Raw genomic sequence first — 26,355 nt, 5'->3', positions numbered from 1 at the left:
GAAGGGGGAAACTTTAAGACTTATGAGACCTCCACTTACAACTGCATTTCAGCGTGTTGTGGATTTCCACCACATCAGGTACAAATGATCCAAACAAGAATACGTTAGCATGTTATGAATGACTGTGTGTCCTTTTAATTGCATTTAGATGCAACTAATCTGCAGTACATTTGGAAGGAAATGTGATTAAGGCCTAACTGTGTCCTCCCACAGTCTCTCAGAGCTTTATTAGTTATCCACAAGTCTCTGTAGGTGTCGATGTAAGCGATCTGTCTCTCTAGATGAGATATTATACACTCCAGCGCGGTGATACATTAGTTTAATCAGGCATGCCATGAGGTGCTAACAGGCCCACCAAAAGTTAATAAATAAGACAGACTGAAGAGGTTCCAGTGTTGTCACAACTAAAATGCAGTTGCAGCTAATGAATGCAGGGAAATGTGTGTTCCTTCTGATATATTGCCTTTGGGTCAGTTAAGTTATGTAGTCTATAAGTAAGTTAAGTATGTCCTAATTTTATCTGTTTAATACTATTTGTTTGTTATAACCAACCCTTGGCTTCCTGTCTTTGTTTTCTTAAAAGAAATCCCTGGGTGAAGCAAGTTCAGTGTCCCTGCACAGGATACGGCAAAGCTGCATAAATGTAAGTTTACATAGTCTGATGGATTTTTTAATAAGACATACATCCTGGTTATGTTAAAAGTGGAAAGGTTTAATCAGAACCACAATCTTTCCCCCTAAAACTACTCAGTTCTCCTCGACCACACAGGGACAGGGCGGGTCATGAAACATGTGGGAGATCAGTTAGGGATGAATATCCTTCCTGATGCCTTGAAGTTTGTGATGCTCTTGACATAATTGTTGTTAAAAAATAATAATAGTTTTGAGAACCACTGTTTCAAGGCCTCATATTAAAGTGCATCTGTTATGCTTTTCCTTATGTTTTTTCATATCACTCCTGTGAAAGAGTATTTGCCCCCTTCCTGATTTTATAGTTTTTTGCATGTTTTAGGTCATCAAACTCATTTTATTATTAGACAGAGATAGCCCGAGTAAATTAAAAATCAATTTTTAAAACAATCATTTTGTTTATTAAGAAAAAAGAAAGCTATCCAAGCTACCTGACCCTTTGTTAAAAGGTAATTGCCCCTAAACCTGGTTGTGCCACTCTGGGCAGTAAGAACTTTAGTTAAGCATTAACTCTCAATGAGTCAAGACTTTTGGCCGACTAATCTTTGCAGAATTGTTTTAATTCAGAAACACTGGAGGGTTTGAGACCATGTTAAGGTATCTCAATCAGATTAAGGTTTGGTCAACACGTCAGCGCGGTTAGCTCGTTAACGCGTTAGCGCCGTGCAGCCCCTCACACGAGATTTGCCGTGTTAATGCGGTTATGGCGTTAACGTCATTTTAACAAGATTAACGCTGACAGCACTATGAAAAATATGAACTTTTAAATTTAAACAAATGGTCAGTTTTAACAACTTTAATTCAGACTAGTATATGTTTGCGTATAGGATTTTTGATGTCATGTTTGTTTTTATAGTCTTTAAATAAGGTGTCCACAGAGATAGATAGTGCTTCCTTTAATGACTCATCATCTGTAAAATGTTTAGTTTGTGCTTTGCTATAAGGTGACTCATACAAAATGATGCCTCTATAGAAGCTTTTAGTATTTCTGCGGACCTAGTAAGCAGCTGCTGTTGTGTCTTTAATCCGACTTTAACTTGGTGACTTTGGCGGAGCGCAGAGCGCTTTTAGGCGGAGGTATCCTTTGAATTTTGGGTGGGCCATAGCATGATGTCATTCCAGGTTGCCTGTTTTTTTCTTCAGCGTAACTGGGTGGAAAGCAGGCACACTGGTCTGTCATTGACTAAAGTGAATCAAAACTCATACTCTCATTCTGACTGAAAGTGGTAGGTTTTAAATTTCTTCCGAACGCCATCTGCCATCTTACGCTGCTACATGGCTTGTAGTTTCAGCCAAATGACCGTCTCTGTATCTTTGCTTGTAAATCAGTACGGTGACCCAATCAAACATCACACATTCAGACATCATGAGCCAATCAGTCATGGGAACGGTAGAGTGACACATTATAAAGTAAACAGATTGGCTATGACCTAACTTCTGATAGGTTAAAATAATATATCAGTATTCTTAAATGCTTTGTGATCTACTTTGACACAAAGAACGTTGGCAACTCCTGTTATAGTGCAATAACAAAAATCTAGAGGTGGAAATGTCCCCTTAAGTATTTGGAATTTATCCTGAATAGAAAAAGACTGAAAAAGCAGCAACACTGCCTCATTGGAGTATATAATGACTGAAATTATGGTATATTTTCTCTCCTAGTAGCAGCTTTGAAAGGATTTTGTACACTGACACATATATCTAATCTTCAGCCAGCTCCTTCCTCCGAGCTTTTGATGTGGTTGGCTCCTCTTAAAACGACAAAAGACAGCAGAGGAAATGTGAAGATTGTTTTATTAGAGCCTGGATGCTCATGTGTGCGTTTGAGGAAAAGATCTGCTTCTTCTCACACTTGCCAGACCACATGAATCTGAGACAAACCACTGTCAGAGGAGTATTAATGAGATAACACACACTCTCACACACACACACTTGAGTTTGCACTATTATCAGACACTCTTGCAAGGTTTAGTGCATGCCCTGCAGAAAAAGACACTGATTGCACAAGCCTGTCCATCTCTTCACTTATTCTGTTTCCTTCTCTTTAAGGCTAATATTTCTTGCCGTTTTTCAAAGCTAAACCCAAACAAAACCCTTTTTTGGATGGATCTTACAATCTGTGAGAAAACATCGTGTTAGCAGGATTACTGAAAAGGTTTTATAGATGGACTGGCACAGGAATTTATTTTACCAGACCGAACTTCAGGAAGCAAGGATTTGTTGGATTTTTTTACAACAGTGGGGCAAAACTAGACATTTATTATTATAGCTTTACAATAACATATGAAATTTAACCAAGTAAATTCAGCAATGCTGTCTTGATAGTCTCAACAAAATACCACACACTAATCCAGTTAAAGATATTCTTCTTAACGTGGAGGCTCAGTTCATCCATTCACATCATTGGGAGATTTTTTAGCCTTAGAAAAGCTATGTAGTCTAAAATTGCTTATATTAGAGATCAGGGTCGTTCACGTTTTCAAACCAAGTGAACCAGGGCTGAAAAAGCTGCAGTTCTTCCAGTGACCGCTTGAGGCTGGCTACGATAGCCATAAAGTCTCCCGTGCTAAAAATGCCCAATTTTGCAGCATTAAACAGCACAAAGAATAAAGAGTTCTGATTAGATTCCCCCTTCATTACAACATTTAGTGGCCACTTTGATTGATAACTGGCAGTCATAGCTAGTCGGCATCACTTCCCCAAGCAGATTGACCTTCGAACTGGACATTCTGACTGTTGGACCATTTCTTGTGGAATTAAATGAGAAATAATTCATTTGCTGTGAAGTGCAGAGTAGGGATGTCACAGTACTGGGAATTTAGTAGTCGCTATCAGTACCAGTAGAGTTACACGATTCCTGATACCAAAATAATGCATGTCCCACATATGTAAACATGAACATCTTCATTAAAAAGTCATTATAAAACACAGAGTATTTAATGTTAGCCATTCAAACGTTTCAGCCTGTGGCTCACAGTTGATTTCCCAACAATTAAACTGCAAAACTAACATTTTACATTCTTATAGCATATTCTTAGTGCTATTAAGTGACCTACTTCCAGCTTGTTCTCCCAGTTGTTCTACTGGAGCTCCTCTTGGACGGCAGGTCTGTGTTTCTGCTACATGATAATAATGTTGAGCAGGGTATTGCAGGAAAAGAGCATCAGTTTTCCTTGAGTGTAGGTAACAATATATATGGACATAATGAAAAATTCCACTGCAAATAATAATAATGATAACTTTCCTGACACTCAAAGCCTTTCTGAATAAAAGAACTGATCTCCAGTAGAGTAGATGCACATTAAGATAAGCCATACAGGTAGACAGGGAGTATGTGTGATGTGCAAATATAACTGGAAGAAGCTTCAAATGAGCACTTTTGCTCATAGCCATCTGTGTTTCAACACTTGGGAACCAAACAGTGACCCAAAGAACGCTGCTACAAGGAACCAGAGAGAGGAACTAAAATCTGGAGAGTCAGCTACTGTGAGCTCATAAAACAAAGGCTGACTGACTCAATGCAAAAATCTGCAAGTTTCATTAGAAAAAACAGAAGCTGCCTCTTTGTTATTTTGGTTAGGAACGGTTAAAAAGTCACAGAGCGGGAAGGATGAAAAGGAGGAACTTTTCGGAAAATACTGTACGTGCAGCTGAGGAGTGTTCAAGAAGTTCATGCTCTGGAAAAATGTGAATAAACACAGAATGCAATGATTTGCAAATGATGTCGAATCTATATTTGATTGAAAACAACACAGAGATGATGTGCTGCTGCACCGCCTGTTAATCTAATAACCAAGCACTTTGGACCTCAGGAGACCAAGCACTGAAGCTGGCTGAAGAAAGTATTTCAGCTGCTCTGTGGTTCACAGGCTCCTGATCTAAAACGTTTTCAGCGAGTGAGCTCAAACTCTTTAACTACACAGACTGCTGGATCAAGTGCAGAATCCGGTTTAGCATAGTCTTCCTGAAATAAGCAAGAACTTCCTGAAAAGGATGCCTGGATGTCAGTAGATGTCAAAAATTACCAATGCCACGTGCACTAATGTGCTGCCACACAGTGACATGTGCTGGCTTTTGAGCTATGTGTTGACTAGCAGATGTTCTGTCTCTTCCCTTTAGCCCGAAATATTGATTGATCAGATCACAGGACAGTTTTCTGCTTCTGCACATCTTAAAACCACAGATGGACTTAAAATACTGAATACACATGCAGCACACATGATCTTAGTGAAGGTTACCAAAAAAAATCATAAAAGCATTTTCAGCATTTTTACAAGTGATGATGGTGATATTTGGAAAGATTTGCATGTGTGCAAGAAAACAGATGCATTTCTCAATCTTGTTTATGTCCGTTATTTTCTTGTTTTGGTCCTATTTAATTCAGTTCAACTCAATTATTTATACAGCAGCAAATCACAACAACAGTTGCCTCAAGCCCTACTATAATACAAAGAATACAGAGAAAACCTCAACAATCATATGACCCACTGTGAGCAAGTGCTTTGGCGACAGTGGGAAGGAAAACCTCCAGCAGAACCATTGCCTTAAAGTAAGTTTTAACTTGTATGTGTAGATACAAAGTTAAACGGTGTGCACTGATCATGATTTACTGAAGTGTTCTTGAGCCCAAGCTGTGATTTTCACCTCAGAGACACATCAGGTTTTAATACAGTGCCGCCTGAGACAGTGCCACTGACAAAAAGACTTGTTAACATGTTAAGATTTTAATTTCGAGTGCCTAGAATGGTCAGGATTAGAAACGAGCACATCAGAGGGACTGCTCAGTTTGACATGGTTCGGACATGTGCAGAAGACGGATAGTGGATGGTGAAGATGGAGCTGCCAGGCAGCAGAGGAAAGCACAGAGGTGGTTCGTGGTTGTGGTGAAGGAGGACATGCAGTGGGTTGGTGTAACCGGAGGATGCCAAAAATAGGTTGATAACTGGCTGCGGTGGGGCCTGAAATTTTGCAACTGTCAGCAGTGCGTTTGTTGTCCTGACCGAGTCGCAATAAGAAATCTATGTCAGTGAGCAATAATTTGTGAGTAATGCATTTCAATAGGAAGTCGTTTTGTATTATAAGCACGTACATTTTTCAGAAAAAGCAGTCACCATCACCATGGCAACCAAGTAAACACGTTTTTAACAGATGTTGCAGCTGTTATATTTTATTTCAACACAGATGTTTTTTTCACCCCTAAATATAATCAAACAACTTAAAATGAAATCGTAATTAATGCTGAAAAATTCAGAAAATGCTGAAGGAGACTGTCCGACCATCAGACCATGCTCTGAAGGTCAGGCTCACTTGGGTTATGCAGCAGCTTTTGGAGGTTGTTTGTTGTTCAGGCATCACTTTAACAGGCCATTCATGCTGAAAAACCTTCCTGTGTGCATGAATTAAAAGAATTCAGCAAAAACAAGCCGTCCGGTTCATCCACAGTGATTTCACTCACCACCAGTGTTGGTCAAGTTACTTAAGAAAGTAATTAGTAACTAATTACTGAGGTCAACAATCAGAAACAGACTGCAAAAATGACATCCATGAGAGAGCTCAAGGAGAACCACTGTTGGCCAAGAAGAACACAAAGTCTCGACTAACATTTAGCAAAAAAACTTTTGGGAAAATATTCAGTGGACTGATGAGACAAAACTGGAACTTTTTGTAAGGTTTGAGACCCGTTACATCTGCAATAAACTAAAACAGCATTTCATAAACAGAACATAAAACCAGCAGTCAAACATGGTGGGATGGTTTGAGGCTGCTTTGCTGCTTCAGGACAACTTGCTGTAATTGATGAAACCATGAATTCTGCTCTCTACCAGAAAATCCTGAAGGAGAATGTCTGACCACCAGTTCACGCTCTAAAGGTCAGGCTCACTTGGGTTATGCATCAGGTTCGGCGTGACCTTTAACAGGCTGTTCATGCTGAAAAACCTCCCTGTGTACGTGAGTTAAAAGAATTCTGCAAAGAGTGGGACGGTTCCTCCACAGTGATGTGAAAGACTCATTGCCAGTTATCGCAAATTGCAGTTCTTACTACCAGGGGTCGCACAACCAGGAACATACAATGAATCAGTAAATGAGAGGTCATGACTATCTCATGAATTCCTGTGGATCTGTTTTGGGATTTTGTGTCTATTCAGCAGTTCTTTTTTCTGGTTTTTGTTCCTTTTTCCTTTTATGAAAATATTTATCGGAATCATTTAACACCATAAACTGTATAATTCTTATATTGTTAATGTTATAATTCACATTGAAATCATCCATGTTAATAACCAGAATTTTGTTTTTTACTGATAATTAAATGTTTCTGAGCAGATGCACACTGGCTAAGACAAATGGTACTGATACAGTGCTTTACCCCATGATTTTGGTCCACTCTTCTTTACAACACCACATCAGTTCATTAAGGTTCATTCATTTATGCACAGCTCTCTGAATGTCCCACCGCAGCATTTCCATCAGGTTTCTTCTTTTTCAGTCACTCTGCTATAGATTTGTTGCTGTGCTTATGCTGTTGCATGACTTAGCTTAGGTTATGCTTTAGCTGTCAGACAGACAGCTTCAAATTTGAGTCTAGAATATTTCAGTATACAGAGGAGTTTATGGTTGACGTAATGACTGCAAGGTGCCAAGCGCCATGGCTGAAAACAAAGTCCAAATCATCACACCTCCACCACCCTGCTTGACAGCTGGTATGAGGTATCTGGTTTTCCTCAAACGTGGTGCTGTGCATGATGGCCAGATATCTGCACTTTGGACTTTGGTGTCATCAGTCCAAATGACATTATTTCAGAAGTCTTGTGGTCTGTTCAGATGAAACTTGGCAGCAGAGCTTAAGATTTGCATTCCTTTTTCAAAAGAGGCTTTGTCCTGGAAGTTCGTCCAAAAAGCCTGTAGAGTCGGAGATTGTTGCATTGCAATACCCCCATCAGCCTTTTTACATCTAAGGGGTAAATGATTATGTAGCTTCAAGCGACAAAAGAAACTTGAGCAAACAAAATCTTCAACAGTTTTTCATTTATTCCATATTCACCTGTTGGCATTTGTCATAATTTTATTAGTATTTTGTTTCATTCATTAGTGGTTTAATACAACAGCGTGTACAGTGTCTCAATAACAACATCTGCTTTACAAAAAAACCAAAAAACAAATTAGCAACAAATTCTGCAGTGAGTGGACTCTGGATACCAATACAGTTTTTAGTAAATTAAAACGGGGACAGTGGCACTAACACAAAAATGTATTTATTATGTCTTAAACAATATAAACTGACCATCATACTTTGATTAGCTAAGCTTGACCTCAGCTAATCTGAATGACTAAACTGCACCTCTCCACGGTGTTTGTGCTTTCTGATGATTTCAATGAAATTATCTGACATATATTATGACCTGCTGTGTGCTGTAACATTTCCTGGAAGTTTGAGTGAAGCCTTTTATTACTCTGTTATTTAGCATTATTTATCTCTTTGTCTAATGCTGGCTAGCATTAGCTGTTAGTTTAGCACTCCGCCTAGTAGCTGGGAAAAAAAGAGCTATGTGACTACAAAAACCCAACATAGCAGCAACTAAAATATTAACGCTTTAAAATGCTTAGTCCAAAATCAAGAGGTGGTACCACAGTGTCAATGTCCATCCTTTACATACAGTCTATTGCAATTACATTAGGAATACTGAGAAATGTTTTGCAGATCTCTTATAGCTGTGAGAAACTCTTTTTTATAATAAAGGTAGTTTTTGTGAATTTAGTAGATGCCCAGCTGTCTTAAATAAAAGAAAATAGCCTTCAGTTGTTTAGAAAATGCAAAGCAGTCTTCACTGTGATCATAATAAACTGTGCAAGTCCAGGGTATTAACATAAAAGCTTCAAAACAGCATCATAAATAATATAGCAGAAAAGAAAGCAGAGCAAACGCAGCCTGGAAAAAAAAGGAAATTTTGCAGATTTTGAGTTAATTTTTTTTTGGTGAAGAATGAAGTGTTTCCAGAGTCCAATCACCACAGCTGAGGACGGCTGCTTTATTGGCAGGAAAAACAACAAAATACAGCAAAAGGCACATTCAATAACGACAGCCTCGTTCCCTTTCTAAAAAAAACAAACAAACAACAACAAAAATACCCCCCCCCCCAAAAAAAAGATGCACAGCTAATAATGAGTCAAAAAACTGAAAAAAACTATTTAAAAAAAAAAGCACAGTGCTGCCATGCACAAGAGAAACAACACACTCATGAGCATGGGAAGGAAGACACTTTTTCCCTTCAGACACCCACCCACACCAGGTTAGCATTCCCTTTATAAATCCCTATTTATAATCCCTATATGATTAACGCACACACACGCACACCTGCTGCAGTTTCTTCCAATGTCATTATTGCACCCGAGTTCAACAAAGAAAAGTTATACAAAGAGTGAAAAGACCCCCGTTAGTTTCAAAGACGATCTAGTGTGAAAGGAATTAAGTATTGTGCTTCAATTATTTAAGCTTGTGTGTAAAAGTAGCCGCACTGCACACACTCACACACAAACCACGTGGCAAGCAAACTACACGTTTTATAGCAAGTTGCAATGTTGAAGCATTACACCCCCCCCCGTTAAGACCTAGTTTTTGTAATACATTACAACAAAGAAAACACCCAAGCCATGTCCCTTCCATTCCAAATCAAGTTTCACTTAAAAGGTAGAGGGAATGGGTTGCCATGTTGGGAGACCTCACCACCATCACTCACACTCACACGCACACACACACACACACACCCCTTTAAAATCTCCCAACATGCACTGTGCTACCAAAGGAAATAAGGTTGCCAAATCAAGTTTCAAGTGTCTGCAGGTTGTATATACTAAGAGGGGAAATGGGTTACCAAGCTGCGCCAATATCCCCCCTTTTGTTAGAAGATAAAGGCAGTAACATTCTGTTCATTTTCACTAATATCTTGTTTTTGTTTTCAGTGCTTTTCCAGCTTTTTCACAACCTTAAAAAAAACAGAAAGACATTCAGCCATGGGAGGCGACCCTCTGTGATGTACATTCAATGCGTTGTTATCACGCCACAGTGATGGAGAGTGATGCGGAAGACATTAAAGGCCGGGTGAGGATGGGTGGCTTAACCGGCCCAGCTCAGTCTGAGAAGGACTGAAGGGGAAAATGGGAATTGAGCACAAAAATACAACCTGCTTCAACGTTTCTTGTACACAATTCCCTCACAAAACTTTTAAGCGAAAATTAACTCTCATTCCCACTAAGCAGACCCACAAATGGATTGATAGCAACCATCCAGCAACTGGAAACGTATTTTTCAAGCTTCAAAGATGACGGAGAGCATTTGATCTGAGAGCAGTGGATAACAGCATGTGTAGAATTATTTGTAATGTTAATTTTTTTTCCTTTTAGCTGCATGATAAAAAAGAAATGATCAATTTCATTATCACTTGTGCTCCTAAAGAGACCAAAGTCAGAATCCTTCCAGGCTGAAGAACATCAGGTCCAGTTAAAGGCAGAAGTTGGTGATGATGTAGATTCTTTCTTGAACATCGTGAGGTTTAAGGCAGAGCCAAAGAAAATACACTAGTTCTCTGTAACTGGGGTTACAGAGCCAGAAATCAAACTTGTGAAGATATCGGTACCAAAACTTTTCTGAAACTGTAAAATCAAAGCTGTCAATTTACTGTTCAGTCTCTATTCCTACCTTCATCTGCTGCCTTGAGCTGTGGAAAATGTCAGAAAGGAGGCGATCATGCAGAAATGAGCTCCCTCCAAAGGCTGTCTGCGCTCTCCCTTAGAGACAGATTGAGGAGCTCGGTCATTCAACTACACTCCTCTACAATGAAAGGAGCCAGTTGAGATGGTTGAGCTATCTGATAGGAGGGAGAGCTTGTCTCTCAGCTTGGGAACACGGAAGTGTCCGCCAAGAAGAGCTGGAGTAGCTGGCTGAGGAGAGGGAGGTCTGGGTGTCTCTGCTTAGACCGCAGCCCACATGACCGATTCTGGATAAGCTGCAGAAAATAGATGGATCGACGTTTTCTGGTTTCTGTTTCTACTGACCAAACAGTCTGAAGACAATTAAGGCTTAATTGTTGGACTGCAAACAATGCCTCGGGCAGAGAACAGGAAGCCTTGGCCCAGATATCGAAGAGCTACAACAGAAGTCCCAAAAACATTAAGCTTGAAGCCAAACTCGTCAGGTAACAGCCGACGGGCTTCTAGATTTCCTCCTCATCAACGAATACCATGAAAGACCAAAACCAACAATCTATTAATCTATCGTTTGGTAACTAAAGACCTCCTGACACCTTTTCTAACTACTGAGACGATCATTGGTGGAAATCAGTGGGAAATATTATTGAACTTTAAAAAACACAAGGCTCAGCAGGTTTCTGCCATTTATTGCAAATGGCTCTAATAGACGAGTAAACAGTGTTAGAAAGATGAGTTTGTTGTTCGTTTTGATCTTTTTCTGTACTAAAGAAAAATATAGCATGGCACCAGACTTCTGTTTATAAGTCGGTAGGACGTGTGGACACGGAATTACATTTTGAGAAGCCTGTATGGTTATCTAACAAGATCCAGATGGCTGGATTAAAACTGAACTTTCAGGATGTACAACATTGTTTTTAAAAGGATGTCATTCCAGCTAACATGCTACTCTGGACAGTTTCTTACATGGTTGTCTTCAGCCAAAATGTAACCACTAACACTAATCAGACTGCAAGCTTATCATCCAGTGTGCTTTTTCCAGTTTTAGACTGCCTAATTTGTTGTTGCTTTTTGAAGGTTTTTTTTTTTTTTTACTTAAGGTGCATACACCAGCCTCGTGGGGTTGTTGGCCAATTGTACGGCTTGCTTTAGGTGTGGTGCTGCGCGATGAGGTTGCGTAGCTGCTTGATGATGGTGTCGATGAGCTTCTGCCTGTCTCTATCGGTCTTCCTGAACTGGGCGAAGACGTTGTTCTTCCTGCTCGTCTCCTTCATCCTGGAGATGGGATTGTGGGTGGGTTGGGGGGAAGGAATAAACAGGGAGGAAAGAAGAGCCAAGCAGAAATAAAAAAGATTTTAAAGAAATCAATCAGGGACAAAAAAGGATCAATATTCACTGGGCTGTTCATTTCATGCAATCAGGAAAACACAAGTTTATGAGCATGCTCAGAACAAGCACACATCCCTGCTAAGGTCACCTATTTGAGAAGAAAAAACCTTCATTGTCACAGGTGTATCTCGGCATGTATTTTTTTTGTATTTTTTAGCTGAACACTGGAGCGTTACGGACCTCCAGGAAGTTCGGGGGCCCAGCAGACCAGACTAACCCCAGTAGGGTGCTTCCTCATGGGCAAAGAGAGACCACCAGGCCTGGCTATCTGAAGAGAAAAGGCTGTCCCTAATTAAGGTGCTCTGCCGCACAATGAATGAGAACATATGACTTTGTGCGTGTGTATGACCATTTTTTTTTTTTTGTTTCTTGCCTCAAGTCTTAAAAGTGTGTATTTACTTTCAGGTTTCTGTGTGAAAGCTTTTAGAGGCGGTGATCCACAAAGTCAGATTATAACTTTTTGAGTTCATGCAGGTTGTGTGTGTGGTTATCTTCCCTATTTTCATATCAGCTCGGGCTCTATGATCAGGCCCTACACTGATGGTACACAGATACAGGATGCGGGTGGTGTTGTAGCGATAACATCCTATGGTTAACAGCCATGGCGATAAACATCAGTATCATCACGACATGAGTTTATGTTCTCAGGATGTGTGAGAGTGAGTAATACGGAAGGTGAGATTGCACACACCCTTTTTTAAAAGGAAGAAGGTAAACAGCTTTAGTAAACCCGAGTACTGGTCTTGGTGTAAGTACATGCCTCAAACAAGCATCTCTCTCTGTCACACACACACACAGATGATACTCACGGCTTAAACAACCTGTCAAGAACATGAAGGAGGACAGGAGACAGAAAAGAGCAGATGGAGGAAAAGGTGGATGAAGTTCAAAAGTTCAAATGAGATTTGATGTAGGAATGCTGCTGGATTTCCACTGATCTGATGTTGGCTTTCTCATTAAAGGAGCTCTGCATAACCCACAAACCCAAAACCCATCCATTAACATACATTGTATTTGCCCACTTCTTCATTTCCAATTTATATTGCATGTTTGTCATACTTGAATATTTCAGGTCATTAGATAAGATAACCACAGTAAATGCAAAATGCAATTTTAAATGATGATTTAGTTTATTAAAGGAAAACGTTATCCAAACCTACATGGGTTGTGAGAAAGTCATTGTTCACCTAAATCTAATAACTGACTAGAGTTGTTGCTGCCAGGGCCAGCACAATCAAGCATTTGTGTTAATTGTCAATGCGTCTCTTCTCTGTGGAGGAATTCTGGTCCACTCTTCATTGCAGAATTGTTTTAATTCAGAAAGATCGAGGGAGTTTGAGTATGAACATCCTGTTTTATGTCACAGCAAAGCATCTAAATCTCACTTAAGTCCAAACTTTGACCGGGCCTCTTCTTCATTTTGTTTGAGCCTTTCAGAGGTGGACTCGCTGATGTGTTTTGGATCCTTGTTCTATTACATAACCCATGCGAGCCTGAGATTCAGGACACAAACTGATGGTTGTACATTCTCCTTCAGGATTTTCTGGTACAGAGCAGACATCATGGTTCCATCAATTACAGCAAAATGTCCTGAAGCAGCAAAGCAGCCCCAGACCTTCACAGTACCACCACCATGTATGACTGCTGGTATGATGGTCTGTTTATGAAATACTGTGTTACACCACATGTAACCGGACTCAAACCTTAGTTTGTCTCGTCAGTCCACAGAATACTTTCTCAAAAGTCTTGTTTTTTGGCAAATGTGTGACGACTCTTTATGTTCTTTGTGGTCAGCAGTGATTTTCTCTTTGGAACTTTCCTCCAGTCTCTTTCTGATTGTTGAATCATGCAGTTCTTTAGACGTTGCTCTGGGTTCTTTTGTGATCTCATGGATGAGTCGTCGTTGTGTTCTTGGGAAGGTTCACCATCATTCCCTGAAATCCCAAAGCCTTGAAGTAGCTTTGTATCCCTTTCCAGACTAACAGACATCAATGACTTTGTTTTTCAGCTGTTTCTTTAGATCGTCATGGCATGATGTGTTGGTGTTTGACATCTTTTAATACAATTCACTTCGTCAGACAAGTTCTATTTAAGTGATTTCTCTATTCAACAGTTCTTGCAGTAATTCGGCGTGGGTGTGTGAAACTAAACTCAGCTTTCCAAAACATGTGGGTACTTAAAGTTGACGTATTCAAACAGGGTCAGGTAGATCTGGATAGAATTTTTTCCTTAGTATATGAAATCATCATTTAAAAACTGCATTTTGTATTTTTGTAATGGGTTATCTTTGCCTAATGTTGACATTTGTTTGATGATCTGAAAAATGGAAGTGTTGCAAAAATGCAAACAAAAACATCCACCTAAGAAATCAGGAAGGGGGCAAAATCAACAGTTTGCCCTTCCAGGTCATCTCCTTGTGCAACTTTCACTGCTGTCTGATCCCATTCCCAACACATGTACATCTGTAACCGGACAAACATCAACTTCTGTGTAAAATCAACCTGACTTTAATACTTGTATATCAAGGACAAGGGCTGGTTGTGAGAACTAGGTTTCACTATGAAATACCACAAATGAATCTCAATGGAAGAGTCCAAAATGTCCAAGCCTGATGTTGGGGGTACAGGGTCAGAAATTATTTTTCTTTCTTTTTAGACACTTTTGGGTTTGCGAACTACAAAAAATAAAAATAAAAATAAATATATAAAATAAACAATTGGATCAGACTGTTGTAGAACATGGAGTTGTCTGAGGCACAATCCAGATTTGGCTCCAAGAAACTTAATCCTCTCCCCTAAAATAAAACTGTGCTGGGACACTGAAGGGGATCCAGCACACATCACAAGCGCTCAAGCTCAGAGTGGGACCTCCACTGATCTACAACTGCAAACATGCTGGATGTGATGCAGACCTTAATAAGGAAATCAGCCAAATTTGAGCCAGGCAGGGTTTAAATTTTTATGTGTGGGGGGGAACTAACCAAAATGTTGACGTTTTATCAATAGAAAGAAGTTTATGAAAATTCATAAAACTTAAAGTGAGGGCTTCAACTTTTTTTGTGAGATTAATTAACATGAAATTAACAGTAGTATAAAGCTGAGAAAACAAGGAAACTCTCACATTTAAGAAGCTGGAATCAGAAACTGTTTGGTCAGTTAATGGCAAAACAAGGATTTGAGTCATCCAAAAAATGAGGCAACAGAACAATAGATTAACAGAAATGTGTGACTCCCAGAATGATGGATCACTACTCACTTCTCCAGCAGTGCCAGTGCAGTGTGTGGGTTGACTCTCAGGTATTTGCAGGTGGGTTTGCCGTAATCAGCCAGGTAGGTTGACCAATCCCACTGGGTGAACAAATCCAGTAACTAGAAAAAAAGTCAGAGGAAGAACGTGAGATTTAGGGAGTGTTTCTGTTTTACTCATAGGAAGATCTCAGATTTTGGAGATGATAAATTATCCATTAAGCAGTGATGAAATAAACACCAGCAGATCACTGATTCACTCACTAACCCACCAACATGTTGTGTAACAGCTGGCGCCCACTTCAAAAACCAGGGAAATATGAACCTGTAGCAGCTTTGAAGATAAATATGTGGTGTTTTATACAACCACGATGTACTCGGATGGATTCAGAGCCAAAAGTTTGTCTTGTGAACAGATGTGTGGCGCTTCCATAACCACATTTATCACAGTTTTTCTGGCCTTCTTTGCTCAGCTTGGCACCCCCACACCACCCCCTCACTCACAGCAGTGATAATCACGTTCATCACGACCTTGCTGTCGCATCTATGCCACTAGGTTAGTATATCAGACATGAGTGATATAAGGTATGCTCAGAAATACAAGATTGGGAGTGTAAGTAATAGAGGTGCAGCTCGATGTAAAAATCACACCAACTGTGCTCTCCTTGAAAAAGGCTGGCAGGTGCGATCCCGTCTCAATCGCAACTTTCAAAAACTTTACAAAGCTCAGAGGTGTCGATTTCATTTAAAGTGGTGGGTTGGACCAGTGAAATTCCCCTTGGTGTCAGTGTAAAGATTACAGATTATTAAGACATATTAAATACCTGGGAAGTGTTAATATATGAAAAAGAAGTGCAGTTTCAACAGTACGCCTCTGTTTTTCTACATAATGTAGAAATGCTGCTCTATGCTGCCCCGACTGTCCTGTAATTATAAAATGTTTTTGTTATATCACAGTAAGTCCTATTGTTATTGAATATTTACTAGAAAACTAATTTCTATAGAAGAAACTATAATTTGAAAACATAAATAATTAAATGTCTTTCATTTAATGATTTATGTATTACCAAATTACTTTGGTGGCATATGAACAGCTATAAGGTGAGGTCTTTATTAGCAGGAAAAGCTGTAAAACTTATGAAAACCGTTTTGAGTACAAAATTTCTGCCTCCTTCACATTTTATATCTCACATTTAGTGAAAAAAATCTACATATGTGACACTAAAAAAGAGCACTGCACACCAACTCCACATTAGCACACTAGACCCTCATCCTGTGATTCCACCATGCTGGTGAAATCATGTTTGGAGCTCTGTTCTGGTTCAACAAAACCTAGAACCCCACAGATGACGGTGAACCCGTTAATCTCGCTGGGTAGTACACCCCTCTGAAGACTGCTCAAAAAACGTGATGAACCGAAGAGACCAACAGAGAAATGGTCAAAAATTCCCGCTGCCGTCCAGCTCCCTTTAGTTGCCACAGGAAACCTCATGATGTTGCTGTTTGCGTCCAGACTGCACTGTGAGTTATTACTCAGTGTGATTAATAAGAACATTAAAAGCACATTTGTTTGTGGGTTACTGCTTTAGTCAGATTATGCTTGCTTACAAGTGCCACTTGTGATGAAGATCAGTCCGCATGTTATATGAGTAACCACTTGTGAAGTCCTGGTAACTCCAAAGGAAATAGTATTAAGTTCTGGCACTTGCAGCTTGTGCCAACTTAATGCGGTTGTTTATGTTTTCAGCACTTAAAAAAATGACCAAATCGTCTCAAGAAACCTTTAAGTTCCCCACATGGAGACATTTTTACATTTAGGTAAATAAAAGCAACAACGCCAAGAAAGTAAACGGCAAACGGGTCAAGGGAAAGGAAAGAAAAGCAACAAGCTGGAGAGGTTGAGTCTTCTTCGGAATGGCCCACATTTCAAACAGTTGCATAACCTGCTGCTGCCCTGCTGAACTCTACCTAACACACACACACACACACACACACACACACACACACACACACACACACACACACACACACACACACACACACACACACACACACACACACACACACACACACACACACAGAGAAACAGGCCCAGGCAGGCAGACCCGTAAGCCTGCAGACATTCACACACGCCGTCTCTCTATCTCTGTCTGTAAAACACACACACATATGAGCAGGAGCCCCAGTGAACTCTGGGTAACACCAAACACAGATCCAGAGAGAGAAACCATATGTGAGCAAGGGATGAGAGAAGAAGAGGAGGAGGTGGAGGAATGGAGTACAGAGGGATGGAGAGCAAAACCACATGTGAGGAAAGGGGGAGAGAAAATGAGGGAGAGTAAAGATGGAAGGAGACACAGATGGAGAGGAATGGATAACAGCGCTTACAGAAAGAGGGAGAGGGTAAAGGAAGGGCAGATGAAGATGGATAGATAAGACTAAGAGAAGGGGATAGACCGGAGTTAGCTGATGAAGGTGCCCCGGCAGGCGACCGGGGAAAACAGAACGGATGACAGAGGACACGAGAGAAATTAAGTGAAGTGAAAAATCTGTGAAAGTCACTGGCTTGTACTGCTGCTTTCTCATCTGTAACTACGGTCCTGACATTTACGAAAACTGTGCTTCACCTCACAGAAACTCCTGCATGGAATCATTAATCATCCAGTTAGTCCCTATTGCACATAGGATTGACTTTTACAAGTTCCCCGGAGGGTCCTTTATCTTTTCTTAATTCTTCTTTATACTCAAGTCAGAGAGACACTATTTATTCAATCCAACACGCATTTTTGTGTTTGTATAATCAGAACGTCGAGCTGTCATGGATGTGCTTTCAGTCTTCCACTGAGTTTAACTCCATTAGATTTCACACACTTAGCAACTTGGTTTTGTACCACTGAACTGTGCGGTGACTTCATATAGCGCTGCTGTTTGTTATTTTTGACATGAACCGCCTAGCTAACCTCTGCTGGAGACTTAGAACCCTTCCCCCCATGCACTCCCCGATGGCAGCAGCCTCCTGCAGCAGGACAGTGGATTTAAGAAAGATATCAAAGAACCCGAGGCTGTCAAACTCTCTGGATCTCTCCAGACTCTGTCCTACAAAAAGCCCTGGAGCAGACCCAAGACGCTGCAGAGATTATGTCTCTGGGCTGGTTTGGGAACGCCTTGGCGTCCAACCAGACAACCAGGAAGAGGTAGGTCTTAGATTCTTGCCCACGCAATCCAAACACACCTAAGTATTGATGGCTGCTGTGGTGCAGCAACGGCACCGTGTCAGACTAGCTAGCAGCTTGTGTTGCTAATATAAACAGTGCTAACAGCAGTAGACTGTGCCTTTCTCCAGGCTAGCATCTCCATGCCTCTGCAGAGCGGGCATAGCTGACATAGCCAACAATCATCAACAATCATCGTCTGTATCAAAGTCCTGCAGAACCACACTGAGCTGCTGACATCTATTTACGTCACCACTCGTTCTTTAACATCGCTGACTGAGAAGGAAAGGGGCGTGGCCCTGGTAAGGGACTGGTGGTGTTGTAACACCTTTGAACCGACAGGTAACTGCTGTTGTACATTAATAAAATAACTCATGTAACTGCAGAGCATTCGTGGTCAGCAACTTCTAAACATTACAACACTCCGACTGACTAGTCTTGGACATGTCTGTACAGTATTTAACACCAGACCAGTCGATGAACTTGCTGACTCAAAAATGTGAGTGGACGATGTAACAAGTTGCTACATCTCTGCGATGTGATAAAACGGCCCAAATGAAACAAGAATTTACTGGGTGTTCAGTTACTTCTTTATCTGGGAACTGAACTCATACAATCAAACCAATAAAGACAAGACCAGCTGAACAGTGCCTGCTTCAGTCAGTAGTAAAATAGATGGCCTTACAGACCACCATAAGCCACGACTCCACATGCATTCATACAGCGCTTTACCTTTGACACACAGACTTGAGACTATCTTGGCCAAGGACACTTCAACATACGGACTGGATTGAATCAGTGATTTTCCAATTACTGGACGAGCCTCTCTGCCTCCTGAGCCACAGCCGCTCATGCTTTAGACACGTGGAAGTTTCCTTTCATAAAGACCAAGAATTTGAAGACTGCTGTGGGATTACTGAGTTATTACAGTGTATTTACTTTCCAATTAAGCATTGCTTTTGTCTTGTTTTGAATTCACGCCACCTTTATTTCCAGAGCAGGTTCAGTTCAGTTTTTATTATTTAAAAACACTTTTTTTTCTCCTTTCGGTTTCATTATTACTTTGTTTTCCTAATTATTTTTAAATGGAGCATATTTTTTTAGAAGTACAGACCAGAAAAGCTGACAGCACTTTATGAAGCTCACAATTGTGTAAACACCTTGAGAGTGAATCAAGAAATACACCAAAACATCATGAGGCGGGCTGTGATGACAAATTTGACCAACCTGACAAACTAAAGCGAAACACATTTGCTTTATTATTATTATTTTTAAATTATAGTGAATTTTGTGAGCACAAATTGAAGTTTTGCTTTAACTTTAACATGCCTGGGTGTGCCACCGAGCTATTAAACTGCTATAAACTAACTGGATCAGGAGGAGATGCCCACCAGCAGGTACCAAGAAGTCATACCAGTCTGAACTAACCACCAAAACTGATTGTTTTAATATAAATATTTATTCTCTCCCACAGCCTGTCAGGTATATGATTTATCTGTTTTATTGATTAGCCTTTCTTTAAGTGTTGCCCTTTATTTTGTGCCATAGAATGTGAGACTTTATCAAAATATGAAGCACTTTGTCACTGTGCTTTGAAAATGCCATAAAAAAAGTTAATAATAATAATAATAATAATAATATTTCACGTCATATGTGTAGTAAGTGAAAGTAGTCCTTGAAGCGGCATCTTTATCTGTATTTTTTTAAAGGTCATGGCTTCTACCTGACTGCACCTCTTCAGAGTTATTCCTGAAAACAGGAAACATCCTAAATATTTTCTCAAATGGTTCAACCTGGCTTCGCAAGACAAGCGATTCCGTTGGACTCCCCCCTTCCTTTCCTCCCTCCTTTGACCCCCTCCCAACGTCTCCTATCGCTGCTTTCTGCTCCTTTTCCTTCCACCCTCTGGCCTTTTCACTTCTGCGCTCAGCTCTCTCTACTTTGTCCCCGAGTTCACCCTTGCACGGCCGAGGTTTGACCTGCTAATCCTCCCATATAAACAAACACACACACACACAAACACAAGTGAGGGCGGTTAAAGCACAAATATTATTTGATGATTAGGTGCCGATACAAGTGTGTGCACAGTGTTCACATAAACTGTCTCAGTATTATATAATATTGTTTGTCAGGATGTTTCCATCTGCTTGTGTGCAGGGAGTTATTTGTGCACACGCACCTTGCTTTGTGTATGTATGTCTGCACTGCTTGCATGTCTGTATTTGTGGGGACCACATGCGCACTATTCTTCACTTTAACACAGATGTTTAAAAGGCTTTTTTTGGGTTCAAAGTTATTGTTGAAGGTGTTGGAGGATGAGCTTTGTGCTCAAAGACACAGCACATCTGTACTTGTTTCTGAGGAACATACAAGGCAAAAGCATGTGGGATAAACACATACTTTAGCTGCCTGTTTACAGGAAGTAACGCCCCCCCCACACACACACACACAGCAAAGAAGACACACGCCACCATGCATCCATAGATGGATAAGCTGCTGGCTGAGATCCGTGAGATTTTCATTTTATCTGACAGCAAATCACTGTCTTCACTCTGCAATCATGCTCTGCGCATCAGTCTTCCTTTATCTCTTGCTTTCTTCTCCCACCCACTTTCTTTTTTGTATCAGAGATAAAAGGAAAATAAACCTGCACAAAATTTCCCGTTAGGCATGAGGATTGCAGAGGACAAGAGAAAGAAAAAAAGCAGTGAGGAGGACAAAGACTAGGAAGGAGAAAAGAACAGGACCACAGACCATACACAAGATCCCACATTGGTTAGCAAAGTCCCTTCAACCCTTCAAACTTTGAGTTCAGGGTTTTTACTGCAGCCACGTTGGTGTGTTTGAAACCTGACATGATGAGGGATCGAACTAAAAGCAATGACACTGTGGGCTAGTTGGCAAATGCATACTGTAAGGTAAAGACCCTCCCCAAGCCGCAGGTTTCTTCCTGTTAAAGGGGAGTTTTTCCTTCCTACTATCGCCAAGTGCTTGCTCATAGGGAGTCATCTTACTGTTGGGGTTTTCTCTCTATTATTTTAGTGTCTTTTTCTTAAAATATAAAGCACCTTGAGGCAACTATAGTTGTTGTTACCTGGTGCTATAAAAGTAAAACTCAATCTTCATTTTTCAGTCTGCTAGTTTTCCACTCGTATTCTTTTAAATGCAACAGGAAAAATTAGTATGGGGAGCGTCACAGAGAAGATGGAAAAAAAAACCTGCTGCAAAAACAAACCTTTAGCTTCATCGTAACATTAACAGCTGTGTCTTTTTTTGGGCAAAACATCTCATGTGAGGAAGGGCAGCATTTGGGTGCACACGTAAAATTACGGCTATTTGTCTTCAACTTTGGTACCTCAGGTGCTGATCTGAGTGAAATTAAGAGCAGCAATGTGGGATAAAAGGGATAAAAATTAAGAAAAGGGAGAAACAGTGCAGCAGGGAAAGTTTTTGAGTGAACCTCAGTTTGGATGACAAACTTTATTTATACGTCACTTTTCTTTGCAAATTTGCACCAAGGGGAAAAAAAAAAAGTCTAACCCAAACATCGATTAGGGGGGTGACACAGGAGCGAGGAGTGGAGGGCACGAACAGTAGGAGAAGTTCAACAAGAAGGGAGGACAGCAGGAGGAGGAGGCAGATAAGACTGATGAAAATGGAAAAGAGACGGAGAAAGAAAAAAAAAAGTGTGTATGGGGGTGGGGGGAGTGTGGGCTGTCAAAAAAACAAAAAAAAACAAAACCCAGCCACACGCGAGCCAGCAGGTCCTTCACACACACACACACCTGACCCTTGATTCACCCTAAACACACACACAGAAAACGGCAGGTCTCTCGCTTCACCTCTAGCTGAACTTCTCTCTCCGTCTCGCTCTCCCTCTCTCACCTCGCTGTGACCTCCCCCACGCTATCGCTGCTGTCTCCTCACACACACACACAGATTATTGCTTCCTCTTATTCTTCTGGGGGGTGGGCAGAATAACAGTGATGTGTTGCCCTCACATTTCTTGTTTGTTTTCTCTCATTTCTTCTCCGCTAATGGGCTTCTTTTACTTCTCGTAATCCCTCACCCACAAACCCCCTTCCCTCCCTCTTTCTCCACCCCTCCCCCTTTCTCTCTCTCTCATCAGTTTCTACAAACTCCATGCCCTCCATCCTTTCTTTCCCTCGTTATCCCTCCTTTTTCGTGTCCTCACCAGCTTTTGTCACTTCCATCTCTTTCATCCTCCTCATTTAACCCAACTTCCATTCTTCACCCACCTTTTTACTCTCCCCATCACTCTCCCTGTGTTCTCCTCCCCTTCTTTCAGCCCTCTCTACCTCCTCAAACTTTTCACTTGCTACTTCAACTTCCTCACATCCATCCCCATCTTTTCCCTTCTCCCTTTCTCCCAAGTTAACTTGACCCATACACTCCCCCCTTTACATCTTTCCTCGATTCCCCTCACCATCCGCAGATTTGTCTACGCTCCCCTCTTCCTCCTCCTCCTCTTCTTCAGTGTTTAGCAGACTTGTTAATGGTTATTCCGGCTGCGGGCAGGATTTATTTGTTTGGGACCGTTGGGGAATTGCCGTGTTCCCGTTGCTAATGGCCAAACGTCAGGGTCACCCAGAATTCATCATGTTTACACTCACACACACACACAGTTAGGTTGTGATTATGTAATGTTTCGGCTATGAAGAAAACTAATTTGTGACCCAGCGGTGTGAACTTAGTATCATTCATCTTTACGCGGGAGAGGAAAATGAATAAAAATGCACCATCTTGGATAATAAGTAACGCTTTCTAACTTTTCATCCCTTGCTCTTTAAGCTCCAGTGCTCTTACTCCCTCTCCCTGTACACTCGTCTCACAGCTCTATTAGCTCTCTGTGCAACTCAAAATTTGACAGGCGAGAGGTCAAAGGTTGCTAAAAGCAGGGAAAGTGCACCAGGCTTTTATCAAGAAAAGCAGCCCTTTTGGCACCGTCCATCTCCACAATCCAAATCTACCGCCTTCATCCGTCATGCGTCAATCACCCAATGTGAGATCACTCTTGTCTTTATTCCCAGTGAAGTGCTGTTAAAAGCAAAAGCGGCACTGTTGAGATCCCTGTTACAGGAATAAAGTGGAATTAGCATCCAGGCTGCACGTACAGTGCTGGGAAAAAGTATTTACTCTCTTCCAGATTTCATATCTCTTTGCATATTTGTCACACGTGTTTCAGATCAAACACATTTTAATAATCTACAAAGATAACCCAAGTAAATACAAGATGCAGTTTTTAAATGATGTTTACATTTATAAAGGAGAAATAGTTATCCAAACCTACTTGCTCTCTAAACCTAATGACTGGTTGTGCCACCCTTGGCAGCAAGAACAGCAATCAAGCATTTGTGATAACTGTTTTTTCCTTCGACTCATCACCGTGAGGAATTTTGGTCCACTCTTCATTCAATTCAGAGACATTGGAGGGTTTTTGAGCATGACTGTGATGTCAAACTTTAGTCTTGGACTAGGCCTCTCCTTCATTTTAATTGTTTGAGCCTTTCAGAGGTGGACTTGCTGGTGTGTTCCTCCTGCATAACCCAAGGTTAAACTATTAGTTTGTGTCTTTGAGCTTCAGGACAAAAACTAATAGTTGAACCTTTTTCTTGAGGATTTTCTGGTGCAGAGCAGAATTCATGGTTTTATCAAATACAGCACGTCATCCTGATTCAACAAAGCAGCCCCAGACCATCACAGTACCACCACCATGTTTGACTGTTGGTATGATGTTCAATCTGTGAAATGCTGCGTTGGTTTTACATTAGAATTAAACTAGATTAGACTCAAATTTTCCAACAACTTGTCCACAGAATATTTGTCCAAAATTCTTTTGGATCATCAAGATGTTTTCTGGCAAATGTGAGATGACCTCTGTGTTCTTTTTAAATAGCAGAGGTTTTCTCCCACGGATGCCATTTTTGCCCAGACTCTTTCTTATTGTTGAATTGTGAATGCTGACCTTATTTTGGTAGGTCAGTCACTTCTGGGAAGGTTCACCACTGTTCCATGTTTTCTCCATTTGTGGATAATTTCTCTCACTGTGGTTCATTGGAGTCCCAAAGCCTTAAAAATGGCTTTTGATTTTTCTAGGTCATGGCATGATGTGTTGCGATCTTTTAGCGTGCTTCACTTTATCAGACAGGCTCTACTTAAGTAATTTCTTGATTCAACAGTTTGGGCAATAAGTAGGCCTGAGTGTGGCTAGTGAAATTAAACTAAGCTTTCCAAAACAATTTGATTATTAACAAACCAATTACGTTTTCACAGCACTATATAATCTCTCTCTCTTATCTGCTTGTGGGAGAAAGTGAAAGATTTTTGTTATCTAACATTTTACTTTCAGCAGATTAAAAGGTCAAAGGTTAGCAAAGCAGAGAAAATGCTTCAAATTGTTCCAAGGCTAAATCGTTTCCTTTGACACCTGTCCATCACCAGCTTCATCGCTAAGTCCTCTTTTCACTTAAAAGTTCAAAGGTCACCATCAGCACACAAAGACCACCCCCACACCTGTCAGTTAGGTCTGTGCGTCCGGAGTATGTTTAAGGTCAGACAGAAGAGAAAAAGGAGGCGCGGACATGCTGGCTATTTGTGCCGGAAAATAATGAGGGAGCATCTCGACACCTGCCCGTCACGGTGGTCGTCCTGTCTGAGAAAGCAGTTTTTAACTTCAGCATGAAAAACAACAGCAGCTGTCTGTCATCCTTCAGCTCCTTGCTTTCTTCCTGACACAATCCATATTTTTTGCTTCCACTCTGCACCAGATTTTAGGGTTAAAGGTGAGAAGTGGAGCAGAATTTGGAAGCGGTCCCACGGACCCCACAATCTGAGATGGTAGCAATGCACATGATCAGAAACCTTTGGGGTGACTGTTGGTGACGCTTGCACCGATCCTCATGTTCAATCTCTGGTTGTCTCTTGTTTTTGTCACTTAAGAAATACTCCCAAGTTAAGTGCCACTGTGTCTCACTCTGAACTGCAGATTGTTATTCATGCATTTATTGTAATCCATCGTTCAAACTCACTAGAACGTTTGCAGGTTATTCAGAGCGTCGCTTCGAGGTTACTCTCATGTCACACTGTTGCTAATTCCACAAGGTCATGTGATCAGATCAGGGTCTGCTGGCCGTGCAGCTACGAGGCTGAGAACTAAAGGAAGCAGAGCTTTTGCAGTAGCAGCCTCCAGACTCTTAAACTTTCTTCCTTTTCTAAATACAAACAAGCTCAAACCTCATCTTCTTAAACTTGCTTTTGTGTATTTTTTGTTATAATGATTTTACATTTAGCATTTTTATTATGAAGCACAATTTTTTATTGTGTCATGTGTGTAACCTTGCCAAGAGGAGAACAAATCCTTGCTTTTAAGTGTTGTATTACTGGAATGTGCTCAAATCGGGACTGATGTCACTCTCAGCTCCGGCATCCGACTTCCGGATATAAAGCAGCATTAACTGCATTAATAGGCCAGTTGTCCCTTTGAAGGTGAGAGTCATCGACCCCACCCTGTAATAACGTTGTGATGGCTGGTGCGACCCACATGGTGTGAATTGAGGTGTGGGTCATTACTGTCACAGGGCCTCAGCAATCTTTAGACATGAAGAAGCCTCCAGAATGAGAGATTAAATTCATGAACCTGAAAGAAGTCCCAGTCCAGGTGCCTTCGTACAAGTGTTTAACTCTTTACACCATGCGCACAACATTTGACGACCTCCCCAGTAACATTAATGACGTGTTTTGAGACCTCTGTATATATCAATAAAGAGATGGTTTGAAGAGCATTAGAATAGTTTCCAGGTTTTTCCAAGGGTACCTGAATAGGCAGAGACCCCCCCTCACCAACGTCTGGCGCAAACCCATTAATTTTATTCTAGGCCTGAAATATGACAGAAACCACTTCAAGGGTTACTCCTAGTAGGCTGTTAAGGGTTAAAACCTTAAGACAACTCTTAGGCTGTTTTGTGAATGGATGGTTCATTAAATGTGAAAATTTTAAAACGTGATTATTTACACTAAAAGAAACATACGTTTAGAGTTGTCATTTGTGCAGTGGGTTTATTAGCTTGGCAGACTTGAAATAAGCCTGCATATGACCCATA

At 40.8% G+C, this 26,355-nt stretch overlaps 1 protein-coding gene across 2 annotated transcripts in view; it reads right to left on the bottom strand.

Moving 5' to 3' along the window:
- Window positions 1-7,693: 7,693 nt before the first annotated feature.
- exoc6b (exocyst complex component 6B) overlaps window positions 7,694-26,355 on the bottom strand; it is a 130,406-nt gene continuing 111,744 nt past the window's right edge. For both annotated transcript variants that reach the window (XM_084923582.1, XM_084923583.1), the window contains 2 exons: window positions 15,034-15,146; window positions 7,694-11,664 (listed from right to left, as the gene is read on the bottom strand). In XM_084923582.1, the coding sequence (XP_084779708.1) occupies window positions 11,538-11,664; window positions 15,034-15,146 (240 nt within the window). In that variant the 3' untranslated portion in view covers window positions 7,694-11,537. The remainder of the gene's footprint in view (window positions 11,665-15,033; window positions 15,147-26,355) is intronic.

The sequence above is a fragment of the Perissodus microlepis genome, chromosome 3 (assembly GCF_051167445.1).
Source record: "Perissodus microlepis isolate ML-2025 ecotype Zambia chromosome 3, ASM5116744v1, whole genome shotgun sequence".
Classification (NCBI taxonomy): domain Eukaryota; kingdom Metazoa; phylum Chordata; class Actinopteri; order Cichliformes; family Cichlidae; genus Perissodus; species Perissodus microlepis.
This window is presented reverse-complemented; position numbering and strand designations above follow the sequence as displayed.